A 13,093-nucleotide genomic window follows, 5' to 3' on the forward strand; every position below is an offset into this window, starting at 1 on the left:
CAGGGACGGCGCTGCTGGAGGGAAGGCCGGACGCACCTGTCGGTGGTAAACGTGAAGCCGATGAATGGCAAGTGCAATCCAGAGAAGCCCGCGTGAGCGCCAGGAGGTAATATTTCCTGCGTGAGAACACAACACAAATGAAATCCACATCCCAACAGGTGAGGAGGAAAGAAGGCTTCCTCCTCCCTCCTCGGGGAGCCAAAGGCTCAGCCAGGCCTGCCAGGGGTCAGCACCAACACAGTTGTTCTAACTCCTGGCTGGGTCCAGTGCAGAGGCTGTAAATGCAGTAACTGTAATGAGAAACTTGATCTGGCGATTTTCAAGCTTCAGTCTCGGTGCTTGAACTCAGGGCCTGAGCACTGTCTTTGGACTTTCTCAAGGCTAGCCTTCTTGAGTCACTGCACCATTGCCAGCTTTTTCTGTATGTGGTACTGAGGAATTGAACCTGGGTCTTTGCGCATGCTAGGCAAGCACTCTACTACTAGGCCACACTCCTGGCCCCAATTTTCAAGGTTTGTGCGTGCATTCTTGCTTACATTTTATACAATTCTTTGGTTTCCTTAAATACACATAATGTGGTTTGAGGGGAGAAAAACTGAGGTTTCACCAAATGAAAGAAATATCTCTATTACTACTTAATTTCGCACTCTATCGTACTATTATTCACTGTGTGTTCATTCTATCCCACAAGCTCTTAGAGTAACCGTAAATGACTTTGTCTCCTGGCTGTTCAGGGCTAACTATGTGAGCTGTCTTAGACCCCATGGAGAAAGGTGGGGTCATTGCTGGTGAAGGGTCTGCCCTGACCTCAAAGAAAAGGTCCTGCGTCCCCAGGTTTATACCTTTGCTGAAGCCCTTTTTTTTCTCTTTTCAGACTGGGTTTTTTATTGTCTCTTCTTACTTGGTAATGGGGACTAAATCAAGAACATTGTACGCTCGGCAAGTGCTTTGACACTGAGCTATAGCCCAGCCCTTGGATTCAGGTTTTTTTTTTTTGCTTTTTTTTTTCTTCAGTCCTGAGGCTTGAACTCAGGGTCTGGGCACTGGTCCTTGGGCTGCTTTCTCAAAGCTAGAGCTCTAGCACTTGAGCCACAGCACCATTTTTGGCTTTCTTTTTAATTTGTCTGTGGTACCAAGGAATTGAACCCAGGTCTTCAGGCAAGCACTCTACCATTAGGCTAAACTCCCGACCCTCTGATTCTGTTATTTATTAGAGAAAGATCCTCTATGTGGAAAGGTTTTTAAAAACTTATCCATAGCAAGCTGCCTTTGGATGCTGGCCAGAATATATTTCTACAGGGGCAAGAACCTGAGGGTCACTGTGGAGCTCGTGTGCTCATAGAATTGGTCTCAGCTGAGTGGGTCGTGTAGCTTCCAACAGGCTGACAGCTCATATACAGCCCCATGGTGGGTGCTGGCCTGGCATGTGGAAGCGTTAGGGTATGGCCGCCAGTCCACAGCCCAGACAAGCCTGCTAATGGGGATCCTCAACCTTAACACCTAGAGCCATTGCTTTGAACTCCTGCTATAAAAAGAAAATTGGACCCAGCCCCTGTGCTCTTGGCCAGAAACCAGGGCCCAATACCATCTAGGAAATATGGGTTGGGTTTCTGATGTATCTACTAAAGCCTTCACACATTTATGAAGAAGCCATAGGGTGAGGAGGAGCTCTCACACAGTAAAATGTGTGATACTGCACGGAAAGGTAGAAAGTGAAAAAGAAAAATAGCTAAAGATTTAAGGTAACTTTCAAAACAAAACAGCACTGGTGGCTCCCCTGTAATCCTAGCCACTCAGGAGGCTGAGATTTCAGGACCACAGTTCAAAGCCAGCCCAGGCAAGAAAGTCTGTGATTTTTTTTTGGTAGGTCATGGGGCTTGAACTCAGGCGCTGGGTGTTGTTCTTGAACCTCTTTGTGCTCAAACTTGGCTACTTCCAATTTCTGCTTAATTGGAAACAAGGGTTCATGGGTGTCTGCCTGGGCTGGCTTCTAACCTAACCACAATCCTCACATCCCAGCTTCCTGAGTGCCTGCGAAACTTTTTTTTTTTTTTTGCCAGTCGTGGGTTTGAACTCAGGGTTTGGGCGCTGTCCTTGGGCTTTCCTCAAGGCTAGAGCTCTACCACTTGAGCCACAATACCACTTCCAGCTATTTCTATGTATGTGGTACCAAGGAATCGAACCCAGGTCTTCGTGCATGCTAGGCAAGCACACTACCACTAGGCCAAACTCCCGGCCCTTGCTGGTAGAGTGCTATCCTTGAGCAAAATAGCTCAGAGACAGTACCCAGGCCCTGAATTCAAGCCCCACAACAACAACAACAAAAGACACTAAGGACCAAATTGAAGGCTACTGTAAAAGGTATACTTCCTTATATAGAGTTAATGTTTTAAAAATCAGAATAGTTTTACAACTTAGGGACTGCTTATTATCACATTCCTCCTGACCCTGCTGACATTCAGATCTTGGTGAGGTGAGGTGACACTGGTGAGAAAGTAACACGTACAATATTTCGCAGCACATCATCATCCACGTCGAAGTTGGATGTGTCTGAAGGACTGCTCACTTCAGGAATGTAAGGTGCCTCCAGGTTTCGGATGTTTTCCCAATTCAGACCTTCAAAGAAGGCGTGCTTTTTGAAGTCCTCTATTCCGTTCTGCCCTAGCCGGCGCTCCCTGCTGCATATCAGTCTCTGGATGAGGTCTTTCGCTTCTTCAGAGACGTCTGTGACGTGGGAGGGGAACTGAAACCGCTCCTGGGTAAAACACCAGCAGAAAAGAGGATGTGGTCAGCTAAGACTCAAGCTTCCAAGTCCTTATCATTCCACAGGGTCATACAAGGAAGTTACAGAAGGAGCGAGAAAATACTTGGTTATGGCAAAAAAAAAAAAAAAAAAAAAAAAGGGAAAAATGAGAAAAGGAAGTAATAGGCTGGGTGCTGGTGGCTCATGCTTGTAATCCTAATAACACAAAAGGCTGAGATCGGAGGCTCATGATTTAAAGCCAGCACCAGCAGGAGAGTCTGAGACTTTGACCTCCAACAACTATTAGAAAGCTGGAAGTGGAGCTATGGCTGAATTGTTATGATTTTGGCCTTGAGCTGAAAAGTTCAGAGACAGAGTCCCAAGTCCCAGAACTAGCACAAGAGAGGGAGACAGAAAGAGAAAGAGAGAGAGAAAGAGAGAGAGAGAGACAGACAGACAGACAGACAGACAGACAGACAGACACACAGAGGAAAGGTGACCTCAAGGTGAAAAATAGTAAGAGGTAAGAAACGGAGTCAGGGCGGATGAAAGCCCTGCTGCCTGAGACACCCTTGTACCCTCTGAGCCTGGGAACAGACCTGAGGACCACTGTGGCATCTACCCAATGAACCTAGACCCCCACAACTCCACCGGGCTCCTCATGTGTCTCCATGGAGTCTCAGCCTCCACCAGCCCTGGAAGCCACTTCCAAAGGCTCTGACCCTCTCCGGCCGTGGCTCTTCCTGTGGCCTGCTGCTCCCTCGGCCCTGCCAGGCGTAAACTCTATCGTTGCCCTCCCGTAAGTAAGCCTGGGCCAGTCTCCAGAGAAGTGTGGACAGGACACAAGTGCTTACTTCATGGTTCATGATCTTCCCATAGGTCTCCACCAGCGACTCTGCGTAGAAGGGCGTCTCTCCGTACAGCATCTCGTACACGCACACCCCCAGGGACCACCAGTCGCACTCTGGCCCATATTTGCCCATGCCGTCCTCCATGGCCTGCAGGATCTCGGGTGAGATGTAGTCAGGGGTGCCCACTGCCACAGAGGACTGCACCTGAGGAAGGAGGGGTTCAAGGAGGCTCTCAGCACCCCCAGCGTGGCCCTTCAGCCACTGTGCTAAAAGCTAGCAGCCATAGACAACGAAAGGTTCATGGAATCGAAGCAGTGAGTGCTCAGGCCTTAAGGACCTAATGGTTGAGCTGGGTGTGATGGCATACGCCTGCAATCCCAGCACTCAGAAGGCTCAGGCAGGAGGGTGTTGAGTTTGAGCTGACAGGGAGACCAAGTCCATGCTGGGCTGACTTGGGGAGAAGTTTGAGCCAGGCCTCACAGTGACAGGCGCTGCTAGGGAGGCTGACTTCAGACTCAACACCCATGAGAAAAAGTCGAACCGGCAGGGAGCTACCTGCCTGAGCACAATGCAGTCCCAGGAGCTTGTCCACCCTGCCCCAGGGGACAGTGTTCTTCAAGGGAGCTGGGAGCTAGGCTTGCTGCGTGCCACAGCACTGAAAGTTGCTGTAGCCTTCCTTGCTACAGGGCTTATAGCTAGCTAGAATCTGAGGGACCTGACCCTTTCCTGAAAGCCTACATAGGACTCGGGTCCACATGAAAAGAAAGACACCTTTAAAATGCAAAAAAAAAAAAAAAAAATCCTAAACAGGAATTTTCAATTACCTCCTAAATGGATTCTTTTTGTTTGTTTTTTGGTGGGTCATGGGGCTTGAACTTGGTCTGGGTGCTATCCCTAAGCTCTCCAGCTCAAGGCTACCACCCTACCCTTGAGCCAAGCCCCACTTCCCATTTTCTAGGGATTAATTGGAGATAAAGAGTCTCAGGTCCTTTGGGGCCTGGGCTGGCTTTGAACCTTGATCTTCAGATCTTAGCCTCCAGAGAAGCTAGGATTACAGGCTAGAGCCATCCCACCTGGCTTAAATGGATTCATTTTCTTAATCCACATTAATAAACTTGGTTTCCTTATTACCCTCAACTGAACATTTAACCCCTTCCATCTAGACATGCCAGATAAATCGCCAACAAAAATACCTACAGTTCCATCATCGTTCATCTTCAAACACGACCCGAAGTCCGCCAGGCGGATGTGACCATTCATGTCCAAAAGGACGTTGTCAGGCTTAATGTCTCTGTGGGTAAGCAAAGGAAGCCACAGGTGAAGACGCTGGAGATGCACTGGCTTCCCTGGAAGAAGGCTACTGTGTCTCGGAACGGCGAACCCAAGTGGAGTGCCTGTGCACCACCACCGTTTCAGACTGCGTCCTATCTCATGAGCCGCACAGCCTAAGAAGGCAGAGGAAGGAGGCGGGAAGGAGGAGAGGGCGGAAGAACATGCAGAAAAGCCAGCCTCAGCCTGCCTACAACGGTAGTATCTGGGGACAGTGACAGCAAATGGCAAACCTAGGAAATCATGAAATCCAAGATGACGCAGCCAACCTGGGAGGTTTTTTTTTTTTTTTTGCCAGCCCTGGGACTTGAACTCAGGGTACTACCTGAGTAGGAATTGAATCTGGGCCTTCCTGCATGCTAGGCAAGCACTCTACCACTAGACCAAACTCCCAGCCAAGAGAAGTGTAACTATTCTATGTGATGTCCAAACACCACAATGACCACCACTCCCCTTACACTGGGGGGAGTGTGGAGCCAGGAGAAGGAGCCTAGAGGCCTCTTGGAGGGGAAATCACATGAAAGACTTAAGTCTTCTTCTTCTTTTTTTTTTTTTTTGCCAGTGCTGGGGCTTGAATTCAGGGCCTGAGCATTGTCCTTGGGCTTTCTCAAGCTAGCACTCTACCACTTGAGCCACCGCACAACAGGTGGCTTTTTCTATGAATGTGATACCAAGGAATTGACCTGGGTCTTTGTGGATGCTAGGCAAGCACTCTTCCATTAGGCCAAACTAGCGGCCCCAAGTCTTCATTTTAACACCTATCTCACACTAAGAGAAGGCAGAAAGCAATCAGCGCCATAGGCCTGTTGATGGGAAATATGAAGGTAAATCTTGGAAAAACAACCACACAGTTCCCTGTGGTTGATAAAGCAAGAAAAACCTGGGTGGGGTGCTGCTGGAACTGTTCGTGGATAAACCCTGTAGAATACATGCAACTGGACTTTTAAAAACTGTTACTACAGGCCGGGAGTTTGGCCTAGTGGTTAAAGTGCTTGCCTAGCATGCATGAAGACCCGGGTTCGGTTCCTTGGTACCACATACATAGAAAAAAGCCGGAAGTGGTGCTGAGGCTCAAGTGGTAGAGCTCTAGCCTTGAGAAAGTCCAAGGACAGTGCTCAGGCCCTGAGCTCAAGCCCAGGACTGGCAAAAAAAAAAAAAAAAACTGTTACTACAGAGTCTAAGGGGGGTTATGGCTCAGGCGGTAGAGCACCAGCCTTGAGCTGAAGAGCTAAAGGACAACACTCAGGCCCAGAATTCAAGCCCCACAAAGGGGGCGTGTTGGTGGGGGAAAGTGGGTAAGGAAATAAGGAAAGTGGTGACATTGTCAGAAACACAACATACCCTTCACCTGACTTACGTAAGTAGAATGCCTCTGTATGTCATCTTTATAATAAAATAAAATAAATAAGTAAATGGAGGGGCTGGGAACGTAGCTTAGTGGTAGAGTGTTTAGCATGCAAGAAGCCGTGGGTCCCATTCCTCAGTACCACATACACAGAAGAGGCTGGGAGTGGTGCTGTGGCCCAAGTGGTGGGGCGCTCCAGGACTGGCTGGCTGCACGCCTGGGGCCTGGACCCTGAGGTCGGGACCCAGAACCGCTATCATTCACTGGACCTCGTGAGAAGACACACCTGTGTACGTAGTGGAGCTGGTGGATGGAGTCGATGGCCAGAACCATCTCCCCAATGTAGAATCTTGCCATGTCTTCTGGAAGCTTGTCTTCAAACTTACTGAGCAGGGTCAGCAAATCGCCACCAACGTAGTAGTCCATGACCAAGTACTGGGGTTGGACGACAGACACACAGTGAAAGCCTGGTCTCCACACTTCAAAATAGGTTTTGTGTGTTCTTAGTTGCTCCTACACCACCGTGGTCTCTGCTCCAGCTGCACTTTCTCCTTTTCTTTTTCTGGGGGTGAACTCGAGGCCTGTGCTTGCTAGGCATGGACCATGTCCCCAGACCTTTTTCTGCTTAGTTTTTCAGGTACAGCCTTGCATTTTTTCTCAGACCATGTTCCTCTTACCTATGGCTTCCCAGCTTACTGACTAAAGGTGGCTTAGTGGTAGATTGCTTGCCTAGCATGCATGAAGCCCTGGGTGCCATTTTTCAGTATCACATACACAGAAAAAGCCAGATGTAGCACTGTGGCTCAAGTGGTAGAGCACTAGCCTTGAGCAAAAGCAGCTCAGGCCCTGAGTTCAAGCTTCAGGGCTGGCAAAAAAAACAAAAATAATCAAAAACAAACATTTAACCAACAAGGAAAAGCTGAGAGCGCTGGTGGAGAAAGTTCTCCAAGAGTTACTAAGCACACACAGGAGATTTGAACTCAGGGCTTCACACTCTTACTTGGCTTTTTCATTATCAACTGAGCCACACTTCTACCTTTTCCTTTTTTTTCTGTCTTCTCCCCTCCCCTCCCCCTCTCCTCTCCTTCCCTTTCTTCATTATTTGAAATTTTGCTGGATGATAGACAAGATACCATGTGCCACACTCCGTTTCTTTTCTTTCCTCCTCAGTGGTGGAGATGAAAGCCAGGGCCTTGCATGTGCTAGACAAGCACTCTACATGGAGCCAGACCCTCATCCCAGTTTTTCTTGTAATGTAATTCGAGTTAGCAAACATTTCAAGTCCCAGTTTATTTAAATGTATTATGCCCAGAGAACAAAAGAATCCAACCAACTAGTGATTAGAAGAAAACACCATACAAACTGGGCATGGTGACCAAGTGTGTCTGTCTTAGCACCACAGGGTTGTGCCAGGTCAGCCCAAGTGCTGGAGTGCTTGTCCAGTGTGCAAGGCCCTGCGTTTGTCTAAGTGCATACAAACTTCCACAGGTCCTGATAAACTCTCCCTATGGTTATACTAAGATGAACTCCTCAGTTTTTGCGAGTCAAACACACGGCTTCCACAGTGTCCACTTCATACAGTTTGTAAATGTCACGACAGCGCAAAGGATCAAAAGGCAGGAGGAAAGGCCACAGCAGGCCACATACCAGGTAGTTCTCGTCCTGGAAGGCGTAGTGCAGGGCCGTGATCCACTGGCAGTCACCGTTCACCAGCACATCGCGCTCTTCTCGAAAACACGCAGTCTGTGAGGGACAGGGGACAGCCAGTGTCCACCATGGGTCCACTGAAACAGCATCCAGCCTTTCTGATGCCCAGAGGCTATGCTACAAGCATGCGCGTGCGTGCCGCACGCACGCACGCACGCACGCACGCGGCCTCCAGCAGCTGAGAGGCTAAGCAGCTACGACTATCCTCTCTGAAGCCACAGCCAAGGACATGGGACACTAGGTGCTCTTCCTTTCCTCAAAGGCCAGCTCTGTGGCCCTCGCCTCCTCACATGTCCTAGAAGTGGACACCTGGCTTCCCAGAGTCAGACCACCCCTGGCTTCCAGAATGGGGTGCTCACTGTCTGCACAGGACTTCCTCAGAGGACACTGGTGACAGCTAGACATAGACACACCTATGACATCGGGCAAGAGGCACAAGGGTCAAGAGAGATGGAGGCGCTCTGCGTGGGTCAGGTTTGTGTCTGTATCTGCCTGAGGCGGCAGCTACCACGTACAGGTAGCAGGAATATTAGGAACATTAGGAGGGCCAGTCTCTGTGACAAAGAGCCCAGGGGAGCAGCTAGGTTGAGAGACCATTCAGCGAAGTGGCTCCACCCAGGGACAGAAAGGCCATGGAGCAACCTCTCTAAGCATAGGCTGTCCTGGGCCAGTCAGAGACATGGGGGCCCAGAGCTGCTGCTACAGGCAGAGCCTGCAGGGAGGGGTGGGTCTACTTAGTGGTGTCAGCCCATGGAGGGAAAGCACAACTGAGAGGTGAGGCCAAGAAGACTTCTGGGCTCTGGGGTGAGCAGGGAAGGAGTGCTGGGCTTGTCCAGTTGGCTTGCCTGCTCAATTTGTCTGGAGTGAGCCCAGGGACCCGGGGTGGACTGGTGGGGAGAGAGCAGCAAGGACTAAGGAAAAGGCATCCACAGCCAGCAGTGGAGGCCCTGCAGCATGTTTATGCCCTCCCCTGGGGGGCCGCGAGGCCAGGCGGAGATCCTCCTGCCCCACACAGGCCTCCACTGACAGCGGAACACACCGAGCCTGCCTGGAGGACCTGTGCCGAGGCTGCAAGTTCAGGTCTAGACAATGCCAGCAAGAACAGCAGAAACCAGGAGGTTGGCCGGGAGTTTGGCCTAGTGGTTAAAATGCTTGCCTAGCATGCACGAAGACCCAGGTTCTATTCTCTGGTACCACATACATACAAAAAAGCTGGAAGTGGTGCTGAGGCTCAAGTGGTAGAGCTCTAACCTTGAGAAAGCCCAAGGACAGTGCTCAGGCCCTGAGCTCAAGCCCAGGACTGGCAAAAAAAAAAAAAAAAAAGAAACCAGGAGGTTGCAGCCTACTGGCAGGGCCTAGCCGCCAGGAGGAAGCCAGACCTTCGAGTAGCTGCAGACAGCCTGGAGGGCCACTGCCACTGCCACTACCTCTCTCTCTCTCTCTCTCTCTCTCCCTCCCTCTCTCCCTCTCTCTCTCTCTCTCTCTCTCTCTCTCTCTCTCTCTCTCTCTCTCTCACACACACACACACACACACACACACACACACACACATCAAATTTTTATATGACAGTACTGGGCTTGAAATCAGGCAAGAGGAGTGTTGCTCTACCATCTGGCCACAGCCCCACTTCCAGCTTTGGCTCGCTGGTCCTTACTGCACACTCTCGCTCACCTCTGCTCTCTTGAGCATCTCCCACTTGTTAAGGATTTTCATTGCATAAATGCGCTCAGTGCTCTTCATCTTGACCACAGCAACCTACAACACAAATGTGAGTGGTCAATGAAACAAATCCTTGCATGCTTACTGCTACAGTGAAATTCTAGCTGCCTGGGACTCCAGGAAAACTAGATGTCAGGAAAGTTTTCTACATGAAGACTAACCTGGCCAGCAGAATTTGACTTTTTTAAATACACATTCCACCAGGTATGGTGACTCACACCTGTAATCCTAGTTATCAGGAAGCTGAGATGTGAGGATCATGGTTCAAAGCCAGCCTGGGCACAAAAGGACTTGAGACTCCAATTAGCCTCTAAAAAATGGGAAGTAGGGCTTGGCTCAAAGGTAGGGCAGTAGCCTTGCAATGAAGAGCTCAGGGACAACACCCAGGCCAAGTTCAAGCCCCATAAGCCACAAAACACACACATACACACACCCTGGATGAAGCCATCTAGTTCAGTCCAAAATCTTCAATACTAGGGCACATGGTTCATAATCCTCTACTGAGGTTACACCTGGAGATTTTCACTGAAAATCTGATGACTGGTGCCCATGGCTTCAGGAGGCCAAGATCCGAGGAGGGAGACTCTTATCTCCAATGAATCCGGGAAGCCAGAAGTGGAAGTGTGGCTCAACTAGCAGAGTGCTAACTTTGAGTGGAAAAAACAAAGTAAAAGAGTGAATCTGGGGCCGGGAGCGTGGCCTAGCGGTAGAGTGCTTACCTAGCATGCACAAAGACCCGGGTTCAATTCCTTGGTACCACATACATAGGAAAAAGCCAGAAATGGTGCTGTGGCTCAAGTGGGAGAGCTCTAGCCTTGAGAAAGTCCAAGGACAGTGCTCAGGCCCTGCGTTCAAGCCCAAGAACTGGCACAACAAGCCCTTGCCTTAAGTTCATTCATGGCTCCGGAGTGTTCTCCATGTACCCCCCACCCCTCAAGCGCCCATTTCCACAGCTCCCTGGCCAGTTCCCTGGCTCTAGTGAGAGCTGTCCATCTGAGTACTTGCTAAAAAGGAGCAGTGACTACGGGCCTGGAGGGACTTGGGCTTCAGTTTCCAAACTAGAAAATGAGGAAGAGGAAGAACGGGCTCAGAGAGGCTGCTGTGCTCTGAGGACAGCGACTGGCAGTCAGCCAGCCTCATGAAGGTCTCTTGGCTAAGTCCTAAGTGAAGCCCTCCATTAGTGTCAGCACCACACCACCACTGCCATCCACTCCACCTCCAGTGCACTCTAGCTATCCATGTGAGTCCCTTCCATTGTGACACAGTGGCTGGGCCCTTGGTGGCCCAGCACAGCTCCTTGCATGAATAGGAAGCCTCATTTTCGGCCTTCCTAAACACTCCATGCAAGCCGCTCCCCCAGGAGCTGAGGGAGATGTGTCCTGGGGCAGACTAAGCAGTCCTCTGCGCCCTTCCTTCTTTTCCCGATCCCCAACAGTGAACTTGTGTTCACAGTACTGAATCGGGGGCCTGGGGGGAGGGGGGAGGAGTCCAAATAACAGCCCAGAAGTGTCAGCCTCTCTCCAGCTTCACACACACTATGGTGCTGAGACTCAATGTGCCTTCCCGAGCTGGTCATGACATGTCTGGCCCTGAACTCAGGCCTGAGTGCCGAGGGCTAGACCATTCAGAGCCTCCAGGCAGCCTAGCAAGTGACTTCCCTTGTCCTGTCCAGTACACTTGGCTTACAAGTTTACTACAATGTGAAGCACAGGACAGGGGGGAGGGGGGAGGAGGGAGGACGGGGGAGGAGGGAAGAGGGAGGAGAAGGAAAGAGGAGGAAAGAGGAGAAAGGAGAAGGGAGGACAGGGAGGGGGTGGCTTCTCCAGAGGTCAAAGCCACCCAGAAGGAGTGGGCTGACTACCAGGACAGAGCTCTGTGTCTGCAGATAGCATAAAACGAACACATCTAGAACCACATTTCAGAAGGAGACCTAGACCTGGGACCTCTCAAAAAGGCACCAGGGCGGGGCAGTGCCAGTGCCAGAGGGTGGGGCGAGTCAGGGGCAATGGCAGCATGAGCGACAGATGAGCGACAGATGAGCGACAGATGAGCGACAGGGCCCAGAATTCTAGTTCACCACTGCAGGGGGAGGCCTGGTGCTCGCACGACCACATGACAGTGGACAGCAGATGTGGACAGGAGAGGGTGGGAAGGAGGAAGGACAAGGTACTGGGGCCATGGGGACAGTGAGGACACGGCTAGATGGTATTAAAGGGAGGAATGGAGAACAAAGGGAGAGGGGCTTCCAGAGCCCTGGGCTACACCCCAGCACGTAACTTGAATGAACAAAGCCCGCAGGCCAAGGAGACTGCAAAGCTTGGAGAGGAAGCCAGGAAGCAGAGGCTGGCAAAAAAGAATGCAGCTCCTCTGACCAGCGCTGCCTGCTTCTAAACTCACTGGAAGTTGAGTTTTGCATAAAGTTCTTTGGCAAAGAACATTCTGGATAACTATAAACCACTCTAGCAAAACAACCTCCTTCTCTCATTTCTCCAATTAATGGCCGCTGGCCCTTGGGCCCTGGCGTGAGCCTTCCTCTTCCTGCACAGCAGCAGCGGCCAGGACAGCAGTGGCTGCAGAGCGGTGGACAGTCTTGGTTCACTGCTCTCGGCCCAGGCAGGCAAAGGGTGCACTGCACAGAAGCTGCCTCAAATCTGAAAAGCCTTTATCTGCCTTCTCACTGTACAACAAAAGCCACTCTACCATCAAACAAGCTACTTTCCACCTGAGAGGCTCTGTGTGTGTGTGCGCGCGCGCGCGCACCCGTGTGTTGGCAGGATGTGTGTACATGTATGTATGTATATATGTATGTGTGTGCATACACACACATGTACACGCACATGCATGTATGAACTCAGCTCTCCAAGTTTTTACTCACAGCTGGTGCTCTACTTCTGGGGGCTGATGAGTGCTCCCAGTTCTGGCTTCTCCTGGTTCAAGACTTGTCTACCTGGGCTGGCTTAGAACCTTGATTGTCGGTGTGAGTCACAGAAGTTTACCTCATGCAGAACTAGTTCTCCTGCTGTTCTACTAAGTTCCCTCTTAGCAGTCTGCGTCAAGATGAAAGGACCGGAGGACGGTTTCTCTTACCTCACCAAAAGCACCTCTTCCAATTACTTTGATGATTTCAAAGTCCTCTCGATGAAGCTGCATATCCTTCACCAGCTGTGTAAATGGTTTAGCTGTAAACAGAAAGAAGAAATAAATTTAATCCAACGAATCAATGATACCTTAAAACTTGACTGAGGGTTTTCATTACGTTTTTCATAGTACTGGGTTTGAACTCAAGGCTTTCTGTTTCCTGAGTCACACCAGCCTTTTTGATCTGGTTGTTTTTGAGAGGGTCTCCTTTTCACCCACAGGTGTCCCTGGCACCCCTGGGCACCCAGGAAGGTCCCTGG

The 13,093-nt window shown here is 50.4% G+C and overlaps 1 protein-coding gene across 1 annotated transcript in view; it reads right to left on the reverse strand.

The window, feature by feature from the left end:
- The window catches only part of Cdc42bpb (CDC42 binding protein kinase beta), a 66,887-nt gene that overhangs the window by 25,674 nt on the left and 28,120 nt on the right, over positions 1–13,093 (reverse strand). The window contains exons 2-9 of the mRNA XM_090344885.1: positions 12,783–12,874; positions 9,648–9,731; positions 7,916–8,011; positions 6,555–6,703; positions 4,792–4,885; positions 3,598–3,798; positions 2,507–2,755; positions 37–116 (exon numbers count right to left, since the gene is read on the reverse strand). Coding sequence (XP_090201011.1) covers positions 37–116; positions 2,507–2,755; positions 3,598–3,798; positions 4,792–4,885; positions 6,555–6,703; positions 7,916–8,011; positions 9,648–9,731; positions 12,783–12,874 — 1,045 coding nt within the window. The remainder of the gene's footprint in view (positions 1–36; positions 117–2,506; positions 2,756–3,597; positions 3,799–4,791; positions 4,886–6,554; positions 6,704–7,915; positions 8,012–9,647; positions 9,732–12,782; positions 12,875–13,093) is intronic.

The sequence above is a fragment of the Megascapheus bottae genome, chromosome 14, assembly GCF_031878675.1.
Source record: "Megascapheus bottae isolate mThoBot1 chromosome 14, mThoBot2.hap1, whole genome shotgun sequence".
Lineage (NCBI taxonomy): Eukaryota > Metazoa > Chordata > Mammalia > Rodentia > Geomyidae > Megascapheus > Megascapheus bottae.